The sequence below is a fragment of the Meles meles genome, chromosome 4 (genome assembly GCF_922984935.1).
Source record: "Meles meles chromosome 4, mMelMel3.1 paternal haplotype, whole genome shotgun sequence".
Classification (NCBI taxonomy): Eukaryota; Metazoa; Chordata; class Mammalia; order Carnivora; family Mustelidae; genus Meles; species Meles meles.
Genome location: NC_060069.1, coordinates 99,799,454 through 99,826,807, shown reverse-complemented (window position 1 = coordinate 99,826,807; position 27,354 = coordinate 99,799,454). Strand labels below are relative to the sequence as shown.

The 27,354-nt window shown below is 38.1% G+C and overlaps 1 protein-coding gene across 3 annotated transcripts in view; it reads right to left on the bottom strand.

Annotated features, from left to right (window-relative positions):
* The window catches only part of LOC123940512 (limbic system associated membrane protein), a 675,683-nt gene extending 662,257 nt beyond the window's left edge, over positions 1 to 13,426 (bottom strand). For all 3 annotated transcript variants that reach the window (XM_046003374.1, XM_046003375.1, XM_046003376.1), the window contains exon 1: positions 12,847 to 13,426. In XM_046003374.1, coding sequence (XP_045859330.1) covers positions 12,847 to 13,001 — 155 coding nt within the window. In that variant the 5' untranslated portion in view covers positions 13,002 to 13,426. The remainder of the gene's footprint in view (positions 1 to 12,846) is intronic.
* Positions 13,427 to 27,354: the final 13,928 nt, after the last annotated feature.

The following is a 27,354-nucleotide window of genomic DNA, read 5'->3' as shown; positions in this document are numbered from 1 at the left end:
ATAAAACATTAATCAAAACAAGTTAAAAGGACATAATATGGTGCTTCTTATATATTGTACCTGTTAATATCCTTGATAACCTGGAAAATTTAGTTTTCTACAGTAAACTTCTCCACATTGGTACATCAAATTAAATTAGATTCCTATTAAAGAATATTATGACCCAAGTTTACAATAATATTCAGATTCATATTGTATACATGTAAATTTATTGTCATATAAAAGCCACATGTATGCTTTTGTTTTTACATAGTATTAATAAATGCAAAAGAAACTAAATTTTTAAAAAATCTTGTGTTCAAAAAATCCACATGATGTAATTAAGTATGACAATTTGTTTACACATCATAACACATTCTGTATAAATACATGCTTTTATTTTTAGAAGAACTAGATTTTAAGTTGTCTTATTCTATACAAATATTAAGGCATTAGTGAAAAAATATTTTTAAGTTTCCTATGCTATGACATTTTAAGATAATGCAGTTTATTTTTTTTTTTATTTGAGCATATCACCATCCCACTTACTACATTGCACATTTCTTCTAATGAACTCAATCATACTGAAAAACTTAATGTCAGACCAGACCAAAATCTTTGCTTAAGAGGTAAGTAGGAATTATTCCCATTTTGGAGTTAAAACAGTAAAAGCTAATTCTCAACTTTCTATAGTTAAGGTTTTAGGAAATAAAGCCTAAATCCCTTGGTGTTCAATCTAGAAGTTTACCTGATCTAGTGTTTATTCTCTAGACATTAGCTGCTTGAGGTGCTGATGATATTAGAGAATATTAGTTCATTATATTAGAGTAACAAAAGATTTAAAAAGGACCCCTGGGTGGCTCAGTGGGTTGAACATCCAACTCTTGGTTTCAGCTCAGGTCATGATCTCTGGGTCATTAGATTAAGCCACAAGTTGGGCTCTGTGCTCAGTGGGGAGTCTGCTTGAGAGTCTCTCTCTCCCTCTCCCTTTGCCCCTCCCCTGCTCACACACACTCTCTTTCTCCCTCTCTCTCTCTAAAATAAATAAATAAATAAATATTTTTTAAATGCTTTAAAAAATACAGAAGAATAATGGTCAGAAAGTCAAAGAAAAATTCATCTGCTAAATTAATGATTCTGCAATATAAAATGCTGATCTTAAGATTTGCTCTTATATTTACATCATGAACATGCATAAGATGACAACAATCTTAGTCATCTCAAGACAAAGATCAGTCACAAACTGGCAACCATATATGATTTAAACCCCATAAAATACACAGGTCTGATATAAGTGTCCTAGAGTGAAATATGACTGAAGAAGCACAAGAATTAGAAATTAGGAAACCGAGTAATTTTCTCAATCAATATTTTCACATGTATACGTTTGGCTATGCATGACTTAGTTTTGAACTACATGACTTTCATTTTTGTCTACATTGTTCCTAGCAGAGAAGTGTGGCAAATAGTAGCATGATTAAAGCACTATTTTAGAAAAGATATTATTAACTTTTGATAACTTCAAAATATAGAAACTCAATATAGAAATGCATCACCAAAAAAAATTATAATGGAATAAACAGTAAGGCATTATTGTAAGAGAAGCTGGGTTTCATTTTCCTCAGAGTTACAGGCTTTTCCTCTGACCTCACATAAATAATGCTCTTGTGCATTATGGAAAAACATACAGAAAGCATTTGGGATTATTAAAAAGTCCACTGTACATTCAAGTTTGAATTTCACCAGGAGTGAGTAAAGAGCTCAACACTGGAAAACCCAACTTGGCGTCATTGTTCAGTATGAATAATTACTTTGAGTCAAATGAGTGCAAGTTGTCTGTACTTTGTCTCATTTCACAAGAAAGTAGAACAGATGAGGTGAATATACCTGTTGCACAACAATCTTGCCAACCATAAATAACACCCAAATGCTCAATTCAGTCTCTGAAAGGTCACAGGCACCTCTAGAGGGAGAAAGTTTCAGCAGCTGCCAGGAGGTATATTCCTTTTCTTAAACTACCTGGGATTCTGAGCTCTTTACAGACACTGGACAAGACTCACTTCAGGATCAATGAGTGATTCCTAGTTTTGTCAGAAACTCATCCATCAGGGAATGGAGCATACTTCAGGCACTGGTGACTAAACTTTTGGGTTCCCCTAAAATGCCTTTGTATGCCTTTCTCATGCTCTAAAAAGCTGTGCTTAAAAAGAGTAGCTGCAACGGAAAATGTTGGGAGTGTTTCTAGACAAACACCTTATCCCCTCAACCAATGATCAGAAAATAATCCATCTCTGATTTTACTATTTAACCTTCTTTGACCACACATTTATAATTTCTCTAGTAGTGGTTGGCTTTATCACTAACATAACTCGCTTCATCCCTATCTCCTTCAACTTATCTCCTCTTCCATAAACCAATTTCTGATCTGCTTGATTTACAGTATGACTACACCCTCTTTGTTTAATTCAGTGAATAAATATTTACCTGACCACCTACAGGTACTAAGCTAAATTCCTGGGTAGAAAATTAAAGTAGATGAGACACTTGTCTTTGAAGGACTGATAATACATTTGAGGCAAGACAACAGTGCCCTTAAAGTGTAGTAAATGCTAAGTTGAGGTATGCATAGAGCCAACAATCCCACTTCTGGGCATATATCTGAAGGAAATCAGTGTCCTAAAGAAGTATCTGTACTCCCATGTTCATTGCAGCCTTATTCACAACAGCCAAGATATGGAAATAACCCAAACATGCACGGATGAATAAATGGAAAAAGAAAACACAAGATGTATCTCTAACTATATCATCTATACCTATCTATCTCTCTATGCGTACACACACACACACACAGACACAATGGGGTATTACTTAGCTATAAAAATTTTTAAGATCTTTTTGCAACAGCATGGATAAACCTGGGAAGTATTTTGCTAAGTGAGAAAAGGGTAGATAAAAGCAAATACTGTACAATCTCAATTATAAATGGAATCTTAAAAAGAGCTAAGTCATGAAAACAGAGAATAGAATGGTAGTTGCCTGGGACTCGAAGGTGGGAAAATGGTGAGATACTGGTCAAAGGGTAGACTTTCAGTTATAAGATGAATACATTCTAGAGATCTAATGTACATCATGGTGATGATAGTTAATAATGCTGTGCTGTAATGTGAAATTTGCATGGAGAGTGGATCCTGGGTGTTCTTATCACACACAAAGAAAGGTAGCTAAGTGAAGTGATGGATATTTTAATTTACTTGATTTTGGTAATAATTGTGTGTATATATACACATAATTATCATACTATACAGCTTAAATACATAAAATTTTATCAATTATACCTCAATAAAGCTAGGAGAGAAAAAAACATATACAGAGAGTATATTACCAATAAAAATAGAGTAGTTAGCTGAATCTGGGAGAATAAGAGAAGATTTCTGAATGAGATATCACCAAAACCAGCCTTAGCCTGGAAGGAGCAACAAGGTAACCTAGCAAAGAGGTACGGTGGGAAAGAGTGGAGAGGTGGGAGGAAGAGAAGGTTCTGGGTAGAGAGAGTTTCATGAACAAATATAAGAGAAGTGTGTGTGTATATACATTCACGTGCTCATGAACAGAGAAGGAAAGTGGTTCTGAATTAGTAGATGCAATGAGGCAGTAGGGCATGGAGAGTTATCCAAGCTGAGGACCTTTGACTTTATGTTGTAGATAATGAGAATTTTTTTTTTAAAACTTAAGATTATTTTTTTAAGATTTTATTTATTTATTTGAGAGATGGAGATCACAAGTAGGCAGAGAAACAGGCAGAGAGAGAGGAGGAAGCAGGCTCCTTGCTGAGCAGAGAGCCTGATGCGGGGCTCGATCCCAGGACCCTGAGACCATGACCTGAGCCAAAGGCCAACGGCAGAGGCTTTAACCCACTGAGCCACCCAGGCGCCCCAATAATGAGAAGATTTTAAAGGCTCTGGTGATATTTCCAGATTGATACTGGAAAACAATTGGCCCGGGATAGTCAGATGAGGTCAGGTTCATGATTCTGCCAACTACCTGGGGTCTGAAACGATTAAATAGAATAAAGATGTAATCTAACAAAGTTTCCTAAGTCAAGGAAAAGCAAGTAGTGTTAATTCTTATCTCATTTCAGACCTCTAGCTCTATCTTTTCCCCCTCACTAGATCAGGTTTTGTGATCCCAAACAAGTTTTAAAAAGATGGAGTTTGGGGCTCTGAGAGTTATCTTCATGTTACCCCTTGGATACAACAGCTTTGATACAGAGCTTCGCTTGTACCCTTGACCAAGGTAGCTATCTTGGTAGTATGTCTGGGGTCTAAGTCCCTTATTACTGAGGACATGTGTAAGCCAGCCCTTATCCCATAGACACCCTTCTGTTCTGAGCTTCTGCCTTGTGACTACGTCTCTGTATGAGCTGATATACTCCCCTGTGATACTTGCCTGCCTATCTATTGGGCTGACTGTGAGTTCTTTTCATGGAACATGTTGGACCTCCCTTGGCTCACCTGCTAAGAAAGCTTTATGAAACCTCATTCTACATGACACACAAGAAACCCCCTAGGCATTTGTAGTGGAACTTAGCATCCAATGCCTCCACCATCCCAGGAGACTGGTCTATATCAATGTCCAGTTCCTCCCACTGACAACAATCAGTCCATTGTTAGCCCGAAATAAATTGTGTACAAGTAGAAAATAAGTTCTACCTTCCTCAAAGGATTTTAAGTATAATCTACAATGACTACAATGTGTAGAGCACCCCTGGAGGTTATGTAAAGGATGGGCTACAGACTGAAATCCAAGCCTTGAACAATGATCTCACTGTGCAATCATCCTGATCAGTGTCTCCAAGAGGGACAAGTAATAGGAGCCGTAAGCAGGTAGAAAGTTGGAAGTAACAATAAGAAGGTAGTAGGTTTGAGGAACCCAAGTCAAATACTGGAGGAAAGAGTTAAGAACTCCGATAAGAAATCTGAGTAAGAGGCAGAGTACCAGAAACAAAAAGGAAAACAAAACAAAACAAATGTGAAAAAATGTTATATAGGTTCTGCCAAAGACAAGACTGGCTTTGCAAAATCATAAGATGGAAGCTGCAAGTGAAGAAAGTAAGCCTAGGTTTTTAAGACAGATGATATTCGGCATGTAAACAGTAAAGTATTTACTGAAAACTTCCTCTTTGACCAGCACTAGCAGGAGGATCATTCAAAGGAAGGCTCAGCTTTGATTTTCAGGGATGAGAGAGAGAAGAGAGGAAAGGAAGAACAGGGTAGAGGAGGAGAGATGAGAGAGAAAGAAGGGGAGAGAAGGGTAGAAAAAGGAAGAGACAGCAGAGGAAGCAAGTGGAGGAGAAGGGAAAGATAGAGAGGGGAGGGGAAAAAGAAGATAATAAAGGGAAAGACACTTTTTTTTTTAAAGATTTTATTTATTTATTTGACAGACAGAGATCACAAGTAGGCAGAGAGGCAGGCAGAGAGAGAGGAGGAAGCAGGCTCCCCGCCAAGCGGAGAGCCCGATGCGGGGCTCGATCCCAGGACCCCGAGATCATGACCTGAGCCGAAGGCAGCGGTCTAACACACTGAGCCACCCAGGCGCCCGGGAAAGACACTTTTGACATAATTTTAAATAGCATATCATGAGACAGCATGAAAACCAGGAAGATAACTTCAGGGCTACTGTGGAATAAAAATGTCTAAATAAGAATGAGGCATGAATTCTAGTTCTAATCACTCAAATCTTTAGAAAACCAACTAAATTTTTCTCTTCTCAGTTACATCAGTTTATTATTTTTTCTTATTTGAGAGTGCACACGCCTGCATGTGTGAGAGAGAGAGAGAGAAAGACAATAAACTGGGGAGCGGGGCAGAGGGAGAGGGAGAAGCAGGCTCACCACTGAGCAGGAAGACCAACACAGGATCATTACTTGAGGGGAAGGCAAACACTTAACCAACTGAGCCACCCAGGCACTCCCTCAGGTACATCACTTTAAAATGAGATGGTGGTGGGAGCTTAGGTGGTCTCAGGTCATGATCTCAGCCAGGGAGTCTGCTTCTGTTACCCTTTTCCTTCAGGCCCCTCCACCGTCTCCCTTCCGGCCCCGGCTTGTGTGCACGCGTCTCTCTCTCTCTCTCTCTCAAATAAGTAAGTAAGTAAGTAACTAACTAACTAAATAAATAAATAAATAAATTGAGATGGTGGATTGCCTAATCTCCAAGGCCTTTCTTTCTCTAGATTTCCACAAGTTTATCCTACAGTAATTAACAAAATCTGAAGGAAAGTGTTTTCTTTTGTGAAGGTTAATCACTCATTAACTTGAGATTATGTTTTGATTCAAGTGACTACCAAAAATTGTTCATTCACCTTGTACTCCTGATAAGAAACTCAACTAATATTCTAAGATACATGTAACTTTAAATGGCTTTAAAGGTGGGGGGGGGGAATGATACAAACATAGAACAAATGGCCAACCTTGACCATAGAAATAAAAATGAAAAGCTCATTTTATCAAATTTCCTAATGTTCTAAAGGTTATTTCCTACTCTGAATATAATGACCATGATCTTATTAATAAGAGCTTCTATTTTATGCCATTTTATACTTTATAAAACAGTAATACATAGTAGGTCATTTGATCATCATAAAAATAGCTTGCCTAGTAAGCCAAGTAATTGTCAGTTATTCCCATTTAATAGATCGAATTATTTCCAGGTATTTAGATCTAGGTCTTCTGAGTACTTGTTAAGCATTCTGAACTTATTAGATCCTTGACGGTATTTACCTATGACACAAAGACTTGATCCTAAGTTTCAGCTAAAGATTGATCACCACGTAAAACTGAGATGAAGTCCACAAACACGTAGCTATCATATTGTAAATCATATATTTTTATATACGGCAACATAAGTGTCAAGCTTGGGTGGAATAAGTTATCACTGAAGATATTTTCCTTGCCTAAGTATTACCTATTTTCTTTCTTAGAGAGAGCCCTGAAAAAAAAAAACATAGTAGAAGTGTTTCCATGTCTTGCCTAATATAAATGGAAGTGAGAATACAAAGCAATAATCTTTTAAAAACCAAGTTTTAATGCTATTTCAATAGATACTATGTAAATTGGATCCATATTAAAATGAAGTCACTCCATTTTCCATGACATTGTAGTTATGGGATCATGTGGTAAAGAAATGGCTCTGTGAGGGTCTCATTCTCTCCCAATTCAATTTGTACATCTTTGCTGCTGCCATACTCCCCAAGTATTTAATTTTACTTTAATTTTTTACTACATATCCATTAAGCACTGCCCCAAAGATGTTTTGTAAAAGAGATTCCTCTACTGGTAAAGCAGTAGTTCTCAACTCTATATACATATCAGAATCATTTTTTAAAAAAATACCTATGCCAGGCCCTACCCCAAACTAATTCAATAAGAATTTCTGAAAGTAGAGAATATGTGGCTTCAGTATTTCTTGAAAGGTCTCCACCTAATTGTAACATGAAGCCATAGTTGTAAACCATCTCAAGCAGCACTTCTCCAACTTTAAGATGTTTGTGAATTATTTGAGGATCTTGTTAAAAAATGTAGATTCTGACTTGTTAGGTCTGGGATAGACCCTGAGATTTGGGATTTTAAAAAGCAGCTGTGTGAAACCTAAAATATGCATCTGCAGAACATGATTGCAGCAGCAAGAGTCAGTAGTTCTCAAAGTGTGACCCAGTCCTGCAGCATTAGCATCGTCAAGAACTTGTTAGAAATGCAAACCTCAGACCCTAGCCAAGACCTACAGAATCAAGAACTCTGCAGGTAGAAACCAAGTGATCTGTGTTATAACAGGCATCCCTGGTACACCTTCTGATACACCTTCAAGTTTGAGAAACACTGGTCGAAGCAAAAGAGCTCCTTAAAGTCTGAACAATTGGTTGAATGTGGTTGGAAAATGACTAATAGTTTTATGCTTGTGTAGCAGTTTACAACTGAACAAACTTCCCTACTTTATCTCTTCTGAGTTTCTTAAAACAACTCTGTACAGTAACTAGAGTCACTAAAATAGGCAGTTTCAGCATTTTATAAATGAAACTGAAGCTCAAATATTTAAGGGCTTTGTTCAAAGTCATGTAGCATACAAGGATGGATCCAAAATTAGAGTCCAGGTCTTCTGAGTCGTACAAACTAACAAGCAGGACATCTGAAAGCAGGGCAAATGCTCTAAGCCATAAGTAATGGCCTGAAGAGAAGGGCTCTCTAAGGTCTAAGTGATGGGGTCTAAGCAAGGGGTACCGGCACACAGTTAGGTAACTTCCTATCACATGAGTTACAGACATTTGTACCTGGAGCTCTCAAAGACCACAGAAAAATATGCACTAATCCTTTTTTTGCCTGAGTTTGCTATTATATAGAACCAACTTCAAGAAACACAAATGTTTAACCCTCACCAACTAATTTAGTGGATAAGTCAGTCAACTTTGGTTGTTCACTACACAGTTCTACAAATAATTCATTCAAAGTCAGATGACATAGAACAGAAAAACCACCTTAATATGTGGGATGTGTGTATACATACTTAAGTGTTCCATGTTATAAAAGCACAAATGATCACAAATTACATTTGTCACATGAGACCTGGCTGCTGTGTTCCTCTGTCCATAAAGTAAGGACAACCGATACAATTCACAGGTACATCAATGTTAAAAAGTGTTATTAATATGCCATATTCCTAGATAAAAGAATAGTGTGCTATACTCTAGCATTTACCAAATATATTTGATAAAGGATTTAATGTGAAATGAAGTGTCCTTAAAATATCAGTAATAACCACTAAACGTTGATTAGTGATTTAGCCACAAGAAAAAGAAACCTTCATAATTGTCATAAACTTCCCATAAAGACCCGTGCCCACAAAGTTTGTTTTCAAATAGTGAATTACAAGTGGTAGAAAAATCACATATTGTGTCAGAAGTATGTTTGAGTGTTGACACTTTCTTTGTAAATGTAGGCGTTCCAGATGCCTTATAGAGAGAAGCCATTTTTCCCTTGAAATTTGCACAAAATTCTCAGACTGCACTGTCAAATAATCATATCTTTTGTGTTGTTTCCTCTTTTTCCCCTAGTGTTAAAACAAGAGAATAAAGACCCAGAATTTTGAAAAATTAAAAACTTAGCTATGTTAGATACTTAATTTCTTATACCTAACTCCTATTAAGTACATTTACATTTAAATGGGAAAAATGTTATCGCCATAAAGAGTATTATAGTATCTTACAAACATCAAATAGGGTCAGAACTGTGAACTAAATAAAATTTTAACACCTCAAATTTAAAATATTTAAACCCACGATAGTATGAAACCTCTGCATTTTACCACATATGCACTTACACAGCATGTACAAATATGCGTAAATATGTCATTTTTACAAAGTTACCTTTTGAACATTAGGATCAATTATTTTATAATTATCTTTTTAGACATATGCTACTGATGTTAAAAATATAGTCAGTGGGACTGTTAAAAATGAAATTTTAAAGGCTAGATAAGAACATTATTTCCATTTTTCCTTTGACTTATCAAGGGAGCCACATGATTTCAACCTGCCAAGAATAACCAGGAGGTGAACCTCTTTGTGAGCCTGTGTGCAAGGGTACAAAGTTAGAAATATCAGTGCTAAAAATGTGTCCAGTAATTGATGAATTCCTACACTTGTTGAGGTGGCAGTGAGGCAGGTGTGCTCTGTTCAGAAAAACACCTGAGACACTCCCATAAGACAAATCCTGTGGGTATGTCTTGTACTTCACTCTGCATGCAAATATAAATGCAGATTCTGGTTCAGTATGTAGGAAGAAACCCATGTGCCACTGTTGCTACTGGTCTATGAATGGTACTTTGATTCTGTGCCCTGAGATAGAAGATGGTGTGTGGTTTCCTTTAGCTCTTAAAGGATCTCAAAAAAACTTCTGGATATCTAGATTCTTGTCTGGGAAACAACAGGGTGAGGTTGGGATACATGAGAGTATTTTTCTTTCCAACTAGTCCTGCTACCTTCACTCTACAGTCTTTTGTTGCCCCCCCCCCCCCGCAAAAGATAGAAATTACAAAGTAAGACCCAAGACTAGAATTCATCTCCTATCATAATTACACAAAATTGAGCATCAGTTCCAAAAAATATATACTTTTCTTTTCATGGGAGTAAGGCAGTAAAGGTAAATGTTTTGGGGACGGTCAGCCAAACTCCTGTCACTGGACCACCAGAACTATAAACCTTCCTTGTCTCCTTTTAACATTTCAGATTATTCAGGGCCACAGATTCACTGAGAGAATTTTTTTTTGTTGTTGTTCTCCTTGCCATTTCACTTTCTCAGTGCCAAACGTCTACTGTGCCTTCCAATGAATCAAGTTCTCCTTCCTCTCCTCACTGGAATCTCATGCTCTCAGTAAAATGTCACAAATAAAGTAGAAGCAAGTATTTCCCAGGCTAGACTTGTAAACAGAAAGCAAGAAAACCATTCTTCACCGGGAAACTGACCCACAAAGCTTACTGGGCTCAGTTAAAGAGATTGAGAAGAAGGTCAGCGAAGAAAACAAAAGGAGCTCTCTCCATAGTTACTTCTGATAGAGCTCCACCAACCCAGAAATAAAAGCCTTGTTCGAGGCAGAGGAAATTTAAAAGAGGGCACATTAGGTGAGGTCTGGAAAAGCAACGGACTCTCACAGGTGACTTCTCTGCATGCTCTGTTTGTCTAGCTTCTCTTTCCCAGTGAATAACTGCTTCTATATTTATTCTCACTTCTCACTCCCTCCATTTCCACACCGTAATATCTACTAAAGTGTAATGCTTAAAACTCCATTTCTTTGAAGCCAGAGACACATGAAAGCACATCTATATCATATGTAGATATACATGGAATAAGACACCTCTCACAGACATAGACTTCTATGCATATGCGATATGAAAGTACAAGAATATTCTTTTTCCTCTGAATAAACATTTAGATGTTTACCTAACCCTTTGACAGCTACAACTTAAGATACAGGTGATGCTGACTTACAGAGTTCATGGGCATTTAAATAAAAAGTTACACATCCAGGTATTCACTTTCCCTCTAATCAGTTTCATAATCCACAAAAACAAGTCTTCCTGGGGATAGCATAAATTTATATAGAGTGCCTCACTAGTAAGGGTTAATGATGTTAGAGAGTCTGAATGTTAGCAGTTGAGATGGCATGCTTATGTGTTTGCAAAAAACATTTTCTGCATCATATCCAAATGCCTTTGCAAACAGATAAATTACTCTATAAATCTTATTATTCCATGTGGATAAATCACACATGCAGGTTTACAGGGCTGGAAAGCTTGTAGGGAAAATCTGCTTTGGATAGTAGGATCTTTGGGATTCATAATCACTCAATGCTCAGGAAACGAAGAAAAGAGCACTTACACATTAGGATTTTCTTCGTTTTTACAATCTGCAGCAACACACACACACACACACACAACACAACACACAACACGTACACATTCCTCTCTAACAAGGCTAGAGATCCCAAAGCAGGACACTGTGACAGCCAACCAAATTTATTTCTGAGAAAAGGAAAGAAAACTTTGCTGCTGTAGGCAGCTCTGCTAGAGAACTGCTCCCTGATGCCCCAGGGTTTATGCACTATCAGCTCCTCGCACACAGATTAGAGGTTTACTTTCTGTAGTCTACTGTTTTTTATTGCCGCAACAAGCAATATTAACTGTACAGACAGACTGACACTGGGTCATTTTATTTGGACAAAATGAGATTTTAAAGGATCTCCAAGGAAAATTTTTTTTTTTTTTTTTTTGGTATCTGATAGAAATTTAAGAAAGCTGGAAAAAAAAAGACTAGGGTTATGTGCAGTGGGTGGAGGAGGGGAAGAGAAAAGAGAAACACAGGAAAAGAAGCTTGAAGCTTTTTGTTAGAAATAGAATTACAGCTAGGTTCCATCTGAGTTTCTGCAGTTCACTGTCCCTCAGAGGGGTCAAACTCCCAAGGACTGGGACTCTCCCTGTCCAGATTTCAATCCCAAATTTTATTCAGAGTTTGGCAGAGCCACACGGAGATGGGACTTTAAGGTGAATAATCAATTTGAAATACCCATTTTACACCAGGTTAATTCTTGCCTAACCTTTGCGCTTAATACTCCTATTCTTAAACAACAGCAATTTGGCAAGTTCCTTTTCTTTTTCTTCCATACTTTCATGTGTTGATGTCTATCCACATTCCAGAAAAGGCTCAGTAACCAACCAAAGTTCTAAGATTGATTTATTGCCCTCGATGTCAATTAGATGATCCTTCCAGAAAGTCTCCAGTCTGAACTACTGCTGGGGCAGGGCTAGAGCCTTGATGTGCATATATTCCCTCTCCCTCTCTCTCTCTCTCTCTCTCTCTCACACACACACACACACACACACACAGCAAAGAGAATGCAGTACTATGTACCACTCTCTGAGAGCCATAATTCAACAACTCTTCTTTCCCTATTAAAGAACCCCAACAAAACTCTTAAGTGCAAAGCATCGGAAATTACCAAAGCAAGAATACTGCCCAAATGTCACTAATACCATAGGTGAAGTTAGGCTTTCTTGGTAAGAGAAACAAGGTCCTAAGAAACCAAATACCATTTAACCAACGTTGCTGGTCCTTGATGGGAAATAGAATCCCCTTCAAATTTGTTGGCAGACACCTGGGCCACTCAGTAAAAGGCGCGTGTGCATGCACAACACACACACACACATACACGCCTGCAGCATCAGAATCTGAAGTTGAAGATCACACACTCATACACACACACACACACACACACACACAAACACACACACACGCACAGCAGAAAAGTTGCCCCAAAGCCCTACCTGAGAATGGCTGTGTCCCCCTGCCTCACGGTGATGTTGTCCGTGCCTCGGTTAAAATCCACGCTGCGAACAGGCAGTCCTGTGGGAAGAAGGCAGAGCAATCTCAGTAGGACTAGCGGCAACTGTTTCCGATCAGGCTGAACTCTGCCGACCATGGTGGCCACGCCGAGGTGCAGGTCCGCGGTGTACTCTGGAGGGTGTGTGCGTGTTGCTCACGCCGAGAGGGCTTTACAAACACAGGGCTTTCAACAGCCAAGGCAGAACGGGCTTTGCCAGTTTGTGCTCCTTTCCACTTTGCCTCTCTTTCCCTGGCTCAGTCTCTCTTCCCTCTAAGACTTAACAAAGCCCGCATAAAAACCCAAGCGGAGGTGGGGGGAAAGTCAAAGGAACACAATTTGAAAGGAGAGAGTGCAAATATAAAACCCTCTAGAAAAGATGAAGAGAAAGCTGCAAAAGGAAGGTGTTCTTCTCTGGTCTGTGGCTGGATGCTCCTTTGCCAGTGTCTGAGCTGAGCTCCTTCCCTCCCTAACCCACTTTCCCAGGCGGGCGGGCAGGCAGGCGAGAGAGCCGGCACCCAGCCTGCCAGGGAGTGTAAAGAAACCCACACAGCAGCGGTAGCAGCCCAGAGTCTCTACCCACCCCCCTCCCTTTCCTGTTTCTCCCTCCAGTCCCTCCCCTCCGCTCGCACCTCCCCGCCCCCCCCCCCCCCCCCCCACGGATTTCAACAGCCCCTCCACGTCATCCTCTCCGCCAGCCTGGCCCCTCGCTTTGCACAACTGCCCCCTTCAGCAGCAGCCAGCCTCAGTGAAAGCCCGATGCGCCTTTAGGTTGTCAGGACAACAGCTCCATCTGAGGCCTGGCTGATTTCCTTAAGAAGAGGGAATGGAGCTTGGATGTACTGTGCAAGAGAAAGGGGAGAAGGAGAAGGACTCAGGCTGTAAAAGCACAGGAGAAAGAGTGTGGGAAAGGATGAGGGGGAGGGGAAGGGAGAGGAAAAGGAAAAGGAGCCAGGAAGGAGAGAAGGCATGGAGAAGGCAAACTGGGAGAGATGAAGGGAATGAACCAGAAAAGGATAAGAAAGCATGGGGAGTGGAGGGGCACCAGTGCCCAAAGATGGGATAGGGCATGTAAAACGGAGGAGAAACTTGACAGGGAAGGCTCAGATTAAAAGGCAAAGTTGATTTAGAAACTAAATAGTCCTGGCCACGGGCTTTTCACACTCACCCCCTGTTCATTCTTTCCTCTCTCCTGCACTTTCTTTTACTGATTAAAAAGGTTTCTTTTCTCTCCTTCCTTTAACCCCTCCCCCTCTCGGAGCCCCCTTATGAAAGATGGATTGGAGACAATGCTGGTATTGAGTGGTCTGGAATGTGAATGCCTGGTTTGTCTTTTCCAAGTGCCCGCCTCAGCAGCTGATCCCCAATCCCTAAATCAACTTCACTCTACAGGAACCCCTCACTGAGTCCCACATGCGAGGAATGGTACTAAGGATTACTGTCTAAATGTCATGTTGCTGATCCTACCGAAGTTGCTACGGGCACGTTTTTCTCAAAAAATATTCATATGTAAGGAAGAGATTCATATATCAGAACACTTGTCACTTATAGGACCGCATTTAGTCTACATACAGCACTCCTGTGCGAATGGCAGACAGGTTACCATCATTTGTCATTCTACTCCAGGAGTCAAGACAAGTGATAAGAACCAAAGGGGCTAACACTGTTAGTCACTCATGTGACAGCCCCGCACTGTTAGACGTCTCCCTCACTACTGATGCTGAGGATAAAAGATAGGGGTAGACCAGTCAAGGACTTTTTTTTTCTTTTTAAGTTTTGTTTATTTGAATAGTTAAGGCATGGCCATGATGCAAAAATCAAGTGGTACAGAATGGTGCAGAACAAATTGTAGATATCTTTCCTACTCCTGTCTTTGGACAACATTTTTTCCTGTTTGGAGGCAACAAGTATTTCCAGGTCTTATACAACTTTCTCTAAATCTACAAATATATATAAGTATATATGCACACATATTATGTCCACCCCTCTTAGTTAACACAAATGATTAGCCAAGGGCACGGGGTGGGAAAGAGAGTATGTTTAGGAATTCTTATCAAGTCCCATTAGAGTACAAGCCCTAAAGAGGCATTTACTGTTTTGACACCTATCTTTTCCTGCCAGAATTCAGAGAATTTATCCGCTGAACTTTTTCAATGTAAAAGGTAGGTGCACTCTTACAGATTATGTGAGGAAAGTAAGGAAAAATTTGTGTTTTTCAAGTGTTTTGCACTATGTGGGTGCTGATAAGCAGTGCCCAGATAATAAACCAGGGATGTTCCACCCCTAATCTGTAACACAGCTGTTTAAAACTTGGATTTTTTTTGTCACAAAAATGATTAAGTCAAAACCCATAATCCTGTTGTTCCCAGTACCAATGGAAAAATGAACTTCAAGTGACAAATGGAGATGCTTGGGTTACATAACTCTATGCGGAGATTGCAGGGAAAAGACCACCCACCCCCACTGACCCCTGCCAATGGGCTTAACAATCCCCAGTGGACTTCTGATCTTTTAGAGATGAAGGGTAGTCTTAGATAGAACCTCTTCTTTGCGTGAGCAATATTTCTCCAGTGTCAGGAGGAAGAAAATAAAGACCGGAAAGACTGGGGCCACAAGAAAATCTATTTCCATTGATGAGGCCAGACACCCCTCTCTCCACATGGGAACTAGAATGTCAGTATCCTCTTGTATCATTGGGCTACACTTTGAATGAAGAAATGAAGTTTTTTCCAGGGCAGGAAGGAAGAACGGTGGGATGGTAGCGTATGATTTGCTGGACATGTTGTATAAGGGTTGCTGACTAATGTGTATACAAGTAATCTCAAATTACCAGTAGGATTAACATTAACCATCAAGATTAACATACTGGGATTGAAAATAATTCACACCAAAGTAACAGGAATGTGGGATTCACAACAAATCAATCAACTCTGGAGTTCGTCACTATCATCATTCTGAGAAAAGAATACATTAAGTTAATCAGGCTTGTAATAAAAAATAGAATAGACATGCCTAACGTAACTAAGAAGACAACATTGTAAGTGCCATATGCATATAGAAAGAAATGATATAACGTAATTAAAAGGGTTTTTTAAAAAAATATTTTCATTAAAGTCCATTTATTGGTCACTTTTGCTAAACTAAATTGACTTATTATGTTTCTTGGAAGTAAAACGCAAAAAGACAACTACATTTTATTTTATTTTTTCAAGAAGATTACTTTTTAAAAATTCTCTAATTTAGGCTGATAATTTATACTGGATTTCTGAAGAATTTCCATTAAATGAAGTTTAATATATAAGTTAACTCTTTAATATTTATAATTTATGTCCAGGAGGCACTTCAAATACAACTTCTTAACCCAACTCTTGGCACAAAGGCAGCACTCTATAATTGATGATTGTGAGAATAAAGGAATGACTGAATGCCTAAGCCCACTCACATGGCTTGTCCCATCATTTATAAGGTAATAAATCTATTTGTGAGTGACTTGGATTTCAACTTTATGTTCTCTCGGAGTTTTCCTCTTTTTGCTCCCTTGTGGACTCCTTTTCTTGCCTCCAGAATCTCTCAGTGAGATCTAATAAATTCTAATAAATCCAATAGTCTATATATACATATACTATATGTATATCTATATACACATATAGATACATATATAGTGTGTATATATATATCTACATATATATGTATATATATAAAATATATACATATTAACTTATCTCATCCTAATGGTCGCTCCCCCAAATGTATTTCAATATGAACTCCTCTGCTTTGCTTTCCTAAGAAATGTAAAGAAAGAAACAAATAGACAAGTAACCGAAATTTATACAAGCTATTTTTCTGTACACCACTATATGCATTCTTCCAAGAGGGCTGGCAAAAATGAACATACTTTCGGGTTATTTGTGAGGCAAGTATGGCTGTTAGCCATGTGAAACAGCCATCATCACCCAAGTAAGATGATCTTAACTACTACTTTAAAATAACATACTGCCTTCTAAAAGAGGCTTTAGAAGATTCTGGCACTCTCCAGGGACAAACACTACAGGAAAAACAAAAACTGGCTAACGTCTGAGCACCCTAAGAAGCATGAAAGGTTTATTCTTCTGTTTAGCTTTATAACGTAACAGGCTCACAGGAAATCCAGATGCAGCCTGGAATGTACAACTAATTTAGTTACATTGCTTGCATTTTATGCTAAACATGTCTATAATATTATTAATGTACCACTCTACATTTCTACAGTTGTAAGGTCTTAATCATAATAACGCCATGCCTATACTTTACTTTCGTAAGTGGAATTAGCATTTCCACACGAACTAGAAATGCAGAACTGTTAATACTTCTCCTTAGGATTCCTGCTACGACATTTTCAATGATTTCATCATAATTCAGCAATATTCAAGTATCTCAGTTTATGTTCATAAACATGGCACTATCGCGTGTGAATCTCCTTCAGAATCTGGCTCCTTTGAGTATGGTGGTTTCATCCAGTGCCTCCCTGCCTAACAGAATCAATCAGCTTCAAGTCAGTTAGTATATGTGCTGCCGAAGCGAGCACAGCTTCAAGTCAGTTAAATATTGTTCAAATCCTTACTACAGCACTCTCACTCAATCTGTAGTCTGCACAATTAAATTCGTTCATGTCTTTGTGGTATATTGTTACCACACTTGTCTTCTGCTTCTTCGCTTATTCATTCTGTTTTGGTAAGTATCAATACTTGGATCTGTCCAAATTTTCATGAAGTCTTTGAGGTTCTTGAGTTGCTGCTTGGGTCCTCCCACACCAGCAAACTTACTCTCCTATTTGTGTCTTTTTATTTCACAGACATGTACATACTATCCCTTAGACCTTCCGTTTTTCTGGGTTGTCCAGCCTGTCACCCTGGACTAGGAGGTGGCAATTGCCAAGTAATGCTGCATCTGCATTGCTGCTGTTCTTTCGTCCATCCCTCCCATATAGGAAGAACACTGCAACAGCTGGAAAGACGGTGGTAGCGGCATCTTCAATATAGCAAGATGGTAGTACAAGCAGGTAATCAGACAATTATATCCTCTATTTCTGGTTACCGTAGTGACTTGGATACCTATACTCAGGAAGTAGGCCAAGGAGAAATGAGAAAGAGTGGAGGCAGGTGTGTCGTTCTGTACTCTGACATGCCCAGTAGGTTTATGAGTCATTCGCTCATTCAGTGTTTATTGATATGATAGTTACACAAGACAAGCTAAGACTCTGTTCTCATAGAACTTACATCCTTGATGGAGAAATAGACACTAAACGAATAAGTACATGATGAGATTATGTTGGAAAGTAAATGCTATGGAGAAAAACAGGTGTGATGCAGAGAAAAGGCCTAGAGGTAAGGTGAGGGGGATGTATATGCTGAAATCTAAAGGAAGCAGACATGCAAATACCTGCAAGAAGACTTCTCCAGATAAAGGAAATGGCGTGTGCGGAGGTTCTGAGGCAGGGACCCATACACAATACACAAGAAAACAAAACAAGAACAGTGACCCAGGAATTTGGTTTATGTATATGCTGTGGGAGGTAGCTAGAAAAAGCGGATGAGATTAGAAATTGAGGAGGGGTAATAATGAAGATATTCCAAGGCAAGAATTTAGATTTTAGTGACTTGAAGGATCAGTAAAAGATTTTAAGCAAGGGATTGAGAGGAAGATTGCTCCAAATATCTTATGGAGAATGGATTGTGTAGGAGAGCAGTAGTGGAAGCAAGGAGACAAATGAAAGTAAGTCCTTGTCAACCGGCTTGGACTGGGGAGTAGCAACGGGAAAGAAGGTAAGATTGAGTTAACTAGACCTGCTCATGATGGGAAGACCCTCCCCCGAAAGGCCATGTTCTATCATAAGTGATGAATATTTCCCACATACTACTGTACTAGTTCAATTCTACCGCACTGGTGTATTGGTGTACCAAACACCAATCCTGGTGTTCCCTTGCAGGACGACACCACTCATCAAATAAGAACTGACAGAATGCCAAGTAGACCATAATTTATACCAGTTAGTCAAGAAAACAAAAACAAAAACAAAACTGTGTCTCAATCAGTGTTTTCTTCGGGTATAAACTTCACTTACCCTTGATATGGTTATTATACATTAACTAAATGTCAGTGTAAGAAAGTGCTTTGCTACAGATTAAGAAGTACCTAACAAGATGAGCAGATGCCACTTAATTGCTAAACTTTACTAAATATTTTCTTATATATCTATATTTATTTAGCAAGCAATAGTTATCCTGCTAAATCTAAATGGAATGCCTAGTTAAATATCTTGAGGCTATAAATCATGTAAATAACACTAATATGTTTTCTCAAGAGTTTACTGACAATATTGAGCTGCAGGGCAAGTCTAGTGTTAGGTCATTATTTTATTCAAAAGGTCCCAGAAGTGTGCCTGCTTAAAAGTGTCTTCCTTTTCTTTCTGCAAATCACATTCTCAGCCCTCTCTCCCGTTAGCAATGAATGTAGGAGCACAGACTGTGTGAGAGGAAGAGGATTCGCAAAATGGGTCTCATCAGTGGTGTTGCTAGGTAAAAAACAATTCACTAAAATAGGCAATTTTTTTTGAGACCTACCATGTAACTAGTGTGCTAAACTCTGGAGAAACAATAATGTACACAACTGACACCCTGCCCTCATGGGATCTATGAGGGGAATGCCATCCAAGGCCCCTCCTAGAGAGGGGCCAAACATCATCTCTGTGCAATTGTAAGGTAAGCCTCTCCCCTCACAGAACAGGACCAAAATTAATCAACATAGATGCCTAGTCCTCTCTGATACTGAGCAGTACCGCAAAATAATAAAATTCAGGGACCCACAACCCTGATGGAGAAGTCAGGTAAAGACTGCTGAAACAGAGACTAAGATAGCCAGTGAACAGTTGAGTACTAAATTAGAAGGGAGCAGAATCAAAACACAGTGGTGGTTCAGAAAAGGTAATCGGGAAGGAGGCTTCTTGGAGAAAATGGTATTTTAGGTAACTCTTAGAAAATGTATAAGAGGAGACTGGAGGAAGGCAACACCTTATGCAAGGGATGCAAAGGATAGCCAAGAGAACCATCCTGAAAAAAAGACTGGAACTGGAGGAAGACTTGCCTGCCTAGCAGCAGGAAGGAGAGAGTAAAGGCTGAAGAGAAAACCTACATAATGGAGAGTCCTGAATCCCAGAATGAAGCATCTCCTATTTGGAAGGCTACTTTAAATTGTGAAGGAGTGAGATGAGATATGGGTATCTTAGGGAGATAATTCTGGCACTGAGAAACCAGAGGTTAGAAGGAAGATGAAGTGGAGAAACTAGTTAGAAGGCTAATAAAGCTGTTGGTGACAGAAGAAAAAGGGAATGAGCATCATTCATTATATACATTATTGCTTTCTCATAATGATGAAGGCCTTCCTTCAGCAACTTTATGTTAGTGGGGAAGGTAAGTTGTAGGAAAGGATGTGGAGGTAGAGATGGAAAAAGTTAGAATCAAAAATGACTGATTTTTATAAGCGGGGGTCAGTGAGGGTCTTTGCAGGCAGGTTAATGAGTTTGTCTTTATTCTATATGCAAAAGGAAGCCATTAAAGAAAGGCTTCAAGCAAGAGACATCATCAGACTTGTGTTTTAAGAAGATAACTAACTGGCAATGGAGTGGGAGATGGACTCGGGCAAGTCAAACTTGGGGAAGACCAGTTATAACCTTTCTGAAATAAAAAAGGCAAGAGATAATAAAAGCAGGTCACAGGACAAGCACAGTGGAAGGAAAAAAGGAGTGAAGACTTCTGGAGGCATTTCAGAGAGGCACTGATAGGACTTGTCAACTAATTGGATACAGAAGATTTCATTCTCTCTCCCACCCCCACCCCTGTGTGTGTGTGTGTGTGTGTGTGTGTGTTTCCATCTTCAAGTCCAGGCTGGTAAAATGAGAAAGTTGAGTTAAGAAACTAGTTTCAGAGGAAATTTGGAAATTCTACTTTTAGAATTCTGAACTGGTTCCTAAATTGGTACTCAAATAGTCTGTACCTCCAGATGGACATGCTTAGGAAGTTGTCAGAGGAATACAACATGCTTCGTAGCAGAGCTATCTCTGAATCCTGTGATAAAGTAAGCCCAGAAATCAAACATTTATCCCCCCACCACCAATTTTTTCTCGTGTTTTCTTTCTCTCATTAGTTTCTGTAACTTTAATATACAAATAGAGCATTGAGCTAGTGATATATTTGCTAATAATATGAAGCTCATTTTAATTTTTAAAAACACATTTGCACAGAGCAATTAACTGCTTCTATGTTTGAAGAAGAAATATAATCTGAACTTGTCTCCCTCTGCTGGTTGCACACTGAAGTATCATAGGTCTTTCATAATAGAAATAGAAATATACAATAATAATTTGTTATGCACAAGTATGGGATTTTGCAGTTCATAATGCTTAGTGACATGCACAACTTTATATTTTATCTTCACTGTAACACTTTGAGATAAACAATGCAAGTGTTATCACCCCACTTGTCAGAAAAACACTTTGATTCCAACCCATTAAGCGCTCATTAATAAATTAAAGAAATCAGAGGAAAATCAGGAAACATATGTAATTAAAAGAATTGCACACCACTAAAGCTGGTAAAGACCAAGAAGATCTTCTTGTTCAGTCCCTCTGTTTTATAGCTGAAACATGGAAGCCTAGAGCTTACAGTTATTTCAGATCACCGACAGTATTCAGAAAGCACAACTCTCAAAACAGTACTCTTTCTATTGTACCGTGCTGTCTGCCTAATACTATCAGGATATTAATCCTTTACGCCACAGATGAAACGTTTATACCTTTGGCTGGACTGTAGTTTAGAAATGCCCATTTCTCTAAGGCTATATCTATACAGCAACAGAACAGTCCGTAGCTATGTTAAACAAGTAAGAAACAAGCAAGTAAAAAACAAAAAGAACACGAAGTAGGTAGGTCAATTGAACAAATAGATAATAAGGCAAAGACCAATCCCCAATTATGTGTTTGTATAGATTTTCGGTCTGTTCCACTTTGGGGGTCTAGAACCATAAGCAAGGTTTGAGATGATTTTCAGAGATGCCAGAGCAGAAGAACTGAAGGAATTGCTCACCCTCCAACCACCTGTAGCACTCTTTTCTTCTTCCTTAAGATAGTGTATTACAGCTCTCTGGCTACTCATCCAATATCTTATTCTCCAAAGTCATCTCCAATCTTTTTTTTTTAAGATTTTATTTATGTATTTATATTAAGACTATTTATGTACTTACTTACTTATTTATTTACTGCGACCTGAGCTGAAAGCAGATGCTTAACTGACTCAGCCACCCAGGTGTCCCCAAAGCCATCTCAATTCTTAATGAATATTCCTATTTTCTCTTGGCAGATAAAAAAGCCAATTAAAATTATTTACTCTTGTCTGTGAGTGGTAAATTCTAACTTTTGAAAGGATGTGAATGTTATACAAGGGGAGTGTCCTAAACCTCCAGTAAATTTCTATTCAGTAGACATAAGTAGAAATAGAGAAGTTTTCTTTGTTTGTTTTCAAATGGGAGAGTCCTTTAGTAACTCTTGTTTTTTACTGACAAGAGATAAAAGCCTTTGAATCAACAACTGTGAAAGTAATTTAAAAGACCAAAATTTTAAAGTAAAAAGAGAATTTACATCATCTTAACCCATTAAATCATAATATCCCCTCACACAAGAAGAAAACTTAGCTTAGACTATCAACTCAATATATTGTACCTGTTAAAAAAAGTTCTTATACAGATGATAGATATTGGTCAGAAATAGAGAAATGCCAGTAAAATTTTATATTATATATATATATTTATGAATATATATTTATATATATATGAATACATATATATATACACACACACACGCATACACAAATAGAAACCAATATAGACAATTTGAAAACATTGACTACATCCAGTACACTTGGTAAATATTTCCAAGACCCATATCCAACAACAATTTATCAGTTAAACTTCTTAAACAGACATTTTTTTCCAGTAGCAAAATCAAAATTAGAGTGAGTCCTTTTCTTTAGTGGTGTTCTCTTTTCTCTTGTAAGAAAGCATGACAGAGTATTGATCTTAGGCTAGAATCAGGTTGGTAAGTGGCTTTAGAAGCCTTTTGTGATATTTGGAAGCAATGAGAATGAGCTGATACGAGGAATACTCGTGTTTCAGGAAAAATAGGTTATTAGAGCTTTGATGTAGAAAATATCTAGCTTGGATATAAGGACTAGACAGTTTGGGGAAATAGGAAGATAGAGAAAACGATAAGCAGGTGTGAAGATGTAGATCTGAAAGCACTAAGTGAACAAGAGGGAGTATAAGACAATAGGGGTGATGAGAGAGGAAGATAATAAGTGAAAAATAAATTGTAATATGATCTATTATTTCTTAAAATAGATCATTTTTATTCATTAGCTGTGAGACAGTCTAATTTTGGTACCTATTTTGATGTATGTAGTAAAAGAGTAAAATTATTTTTCTTGGGACAAAATGACCACCTTGCTGTTAAGAAACAATACTAAATGATGGTCTGCAACTCCTTTCCATTCCTACTAATTTCACTTATGATATTTTTGATTTATGATATTATTAATAGTTTTATTACTTAAATAACAAGAATTTAATGATCAGTTTTGTGTAAGTATTCTGAAATACTTATTTCTGAAAAATATCCTGAAAGATCTATGGGAACCATTCACTAAGGGCTCTTTGATAAGGTCTCTCAGTAATAAAAAAAAAAAATTTCGACCTTGTTAGGAAAAGAAGATGAACAAATAGATTGGTGAAAGATTCAAAAGCAGTAAACAATTAAGTCTGAAATTTTGAGAAAAATTGCTTTAAATGCAAAGAAATTCAAACATGTGGAGTTCACTTCAACTTTTTACATGTCAGTCAAGATACTAGGCACTGAGATCACAAAGAAGCATGGGGGAAAACCCTGGCTCTTAGCTCTGAAAAGAGATTACCAATGGTTGGACAATGACAATAAGTATGAACTGTACAAAAGCTTACATGGTACTGTGTCCCATAAAGCAGGCCACCTAATCCAGACTGGAGGGAAGGTTTTCTGAGATGGTAACAGAGGTGTATCCTAAAAACGAATTCACCTGAGGTAATACATGAGGACTGGGTCCTTAAGGTTGTTTGGGATGTTAACAGTTGGAAATGAGTGTGGAATAAAGTTCATGAGGGCAACCCAGAGGGATGAATGTTGAGTTAGGAGCCAGCATCCCAGAGCAAAGAAATATAGCAAGGAAGAAAGTGCCCCTGACCAGAAAGGATCCCTCCTGGAGAGTAGTACGAAATTCATTTGGATGAGGAGAAAGGAGATGAATTATAAAGTCTTAAAAGACAGGATGGGAGAAATCTAAACTTAATACATCAGCATACAAGAAGTGTTTTATTTTCTTGGGCAAGGTTTTGAAAGTGGCAATCAGTATAATAGTTGTATAAAGCAGAGGACCTAATTAGGATACTATCTCCGTAACTCAGGCTTGAAAGGTAATGACCTTATAGTGAGAGGAGAGAAGGATAAATGTCAGGGATATAAAGGAAGAGTCAAAAGGAATCACTGACTAACTGAACACATGAAATGGTAAGAGGAAGGTATCCAAAATGAGTCCTGTGAATCCCCTCTGAGTGTCTGGAGAATGGGGTTATCATTGCTAGAGTTCAGGGAGCTGAAAAAAGGAGAGTGTAGTATACTGGGGATGGGGGAGGGTGAGGAGCTAATTGCCTCTAAGCAGTAGCACTGCCATCGGTTAGCAACACTTACTGGAGGGACTATGCTATGCTTGTTCATGGATTTGGCTGCATTAGCTCACTTGGTATGAATTTCCCAAATGTGCATAATTAAGAAAAAAAGAATTCCAAAAAGAAACCATATGATCCTTTCGATATTCATGCTTATATTTATAATTATTCATAAACAAAATAGCATTAGTTATTCTCTAATATCCACTCTCTAAAAATGTGATACACATTAAAAAAAAATCCAAAATATAGGTAACACCTGGGCTAAAGTGAACATTCCTTACTAAATGTTGATTATCTTAAATTTCCATCTAATATAACCCTAGATTTTTTTTAATGAGTTCTCACTAGATCTCATCCTCAAACTCTTCGAGTTCAAAATATCCCAAGCTATGCTCACTATACTTGTTTGTTCATCATAATCCTCTACCCTTGAGCTTCTTATACCTTTCTTTATTATAATCTATTTCTAACTGGGGTCATGCCATTTCTTAAAAATTTGTACACTTCAAGATGCATTTGGAATATCAAATAAAGTTATAAGATAGTTTTTCTAATGATAAATAAATAATGAGCTCTATGCTGGGTATGTTAGATTTGTTTAAATATTAAAGAAGAAATTTACAAAAGATAGTTATAAATATGAAGCAGGGTTTTAAGAAAGAATCCAGTAGTAAAATACAGATTGGGGAGTCATCAGGATAAAGATGAGAGTTGAAGTGTGTGTGTGTGTGTGTGTGGGTGGGTGTGGGTGTATTTGAAAGAGTTAACGAAGATAAGGAAGAGCAGAGTCTGAGAATTGCACCATGGGTAGGGCTTGCCATGTTGGAGTAAGAAAACAAGAAGCAGGAGAAGTTATTCCTGGAAAGCAGCAGATCCAGAGTGAATCTCCCTTCATCTGTAGAGCACAAAGTGCTTCAGGGTTCATTTGTCTTTACTTGGCACCTATTGCACTCCAGAGAGCTCTTTGGAAGAAAGATGTCATAAATGTCAGGTATTTAGATAATAAACATAGAAACAATAATAGATACTCAGGGTCTTTAAATAGAAAGAGAGCACTGCCTGTATTCATCACTAAGTGGTCTGGATCAATATCAAAGGACAATGAGAACCCAGGGCAGAGAAAACTTAGGACATCCCTATGTATTGCAATAGAATGATAAACTCACTGAAGGAGAGGGATGGTCTTTTCTCCAACCGTGCTTTTCTGTTTTATCCAAAGTTTCATTGGGACTGTCACAAATTCAACAGATGAGTAGAGAGATTCATCAACAGATGAATAGAGAGATGAATGCTACATGTATAACGGGACTTCCATGTTTCCAAGAGAAATTTTAACATCACAGGCCATAACTTAATCATTAGCAGATGATGGCCCTTTAAGAAGAGAGCAGCTTAAACACCTGTTTAATGTGTTTTTCTAGTAAATGACTGAAATGGAATCCAGTCCCTAAACTGCCATTTTATAAGTTATTCCGGTTTGTAAATACAGTTTGAGATTCTGATTGTATCCAAGCATTTTACAAATGAATAGAATTACCTTAGGTAAGCAGCACTATAAATTCTTATTTTTTCCTCGAGAAATATTTTAAGTCTCATTTGAAAAGATATGGAACATTATACATCCCCCTCCACACACACAGGCACATGTGCAAAAATACATTCACCACAAATATATGGAAAAAAAAAACTGGACAGGTGGTGACTTACTAACCAGTTAATTTTTATTCATTAACTCATTATTAATTCATCTAAAACCTAACAATGTAATTGGCATAATTTAAATTTCAAGTTTGTTTCTTAGCAGTGCTCACATTGCTTCCAGATGGGGCAAATGAAGTACCAGAGAACTGAAAATGAAACCTTGAGCTCCAAATCTTGGAGAGATGTTTCCAGAGGAAGGATAATATGTCTGGTGCTATCTTTGGTATTATATGTAGTTTCTGAGCTCAAGTTTTCATACTTGACAAATGCAAATCCTACAGATATTTAGATATGAGCAGAAGATTTGGTACATCCCCACTGTATTTCCAGCCATTCAATTCTCGCTGTCACCTGGAACTCGAAGCTGTGCACGGCACTGATTCTTTATCATCTCCACTTGCCTAGGCAGAGCCAGACAGAGTGTTATAATGTACTATATGTCAATGTCCTAAGTCTTAGCAGTGCCTTTTATCTGAAGTTTGGTAGTGGGGAGAGGACTGGGGGGGAGTGTCCTTAATTTTTAAGGAAAAATGTTACATTTATACCCTAAGATATATGTGCTGCCGAATAATAAAGAAATATTGAATGGAGAAATATTAAATTTGCAATTATCTTTCCTACTAATGGGAGTCAAAAATGTTTTCCCTTAGATGAAATTTAAAAATCAGCTAGCTAGGGTCACTTTTGTGTTTTCTTAAGTAGACTATCCCTACCCCCTCCCCCAACTTTGTCACTCCAACTTTTCTTTAAGCAGCGAATTCTTACTCTTTAATCAAAACCCAGTTCAAATACCATCTATTCCTGTCCACTGCTTTAACCTCCTAGAAAGCACTTGAAATGATTTGGTAGCACAGTTGTCAAACACATCAGATTTCTTTGCAAACATTTCTGCCTATTTCATTGGAATAGATTATAAACTAGTATCACTGCATCATAAACTCCTTAAGGATAGGAGTTTGAATGCCTT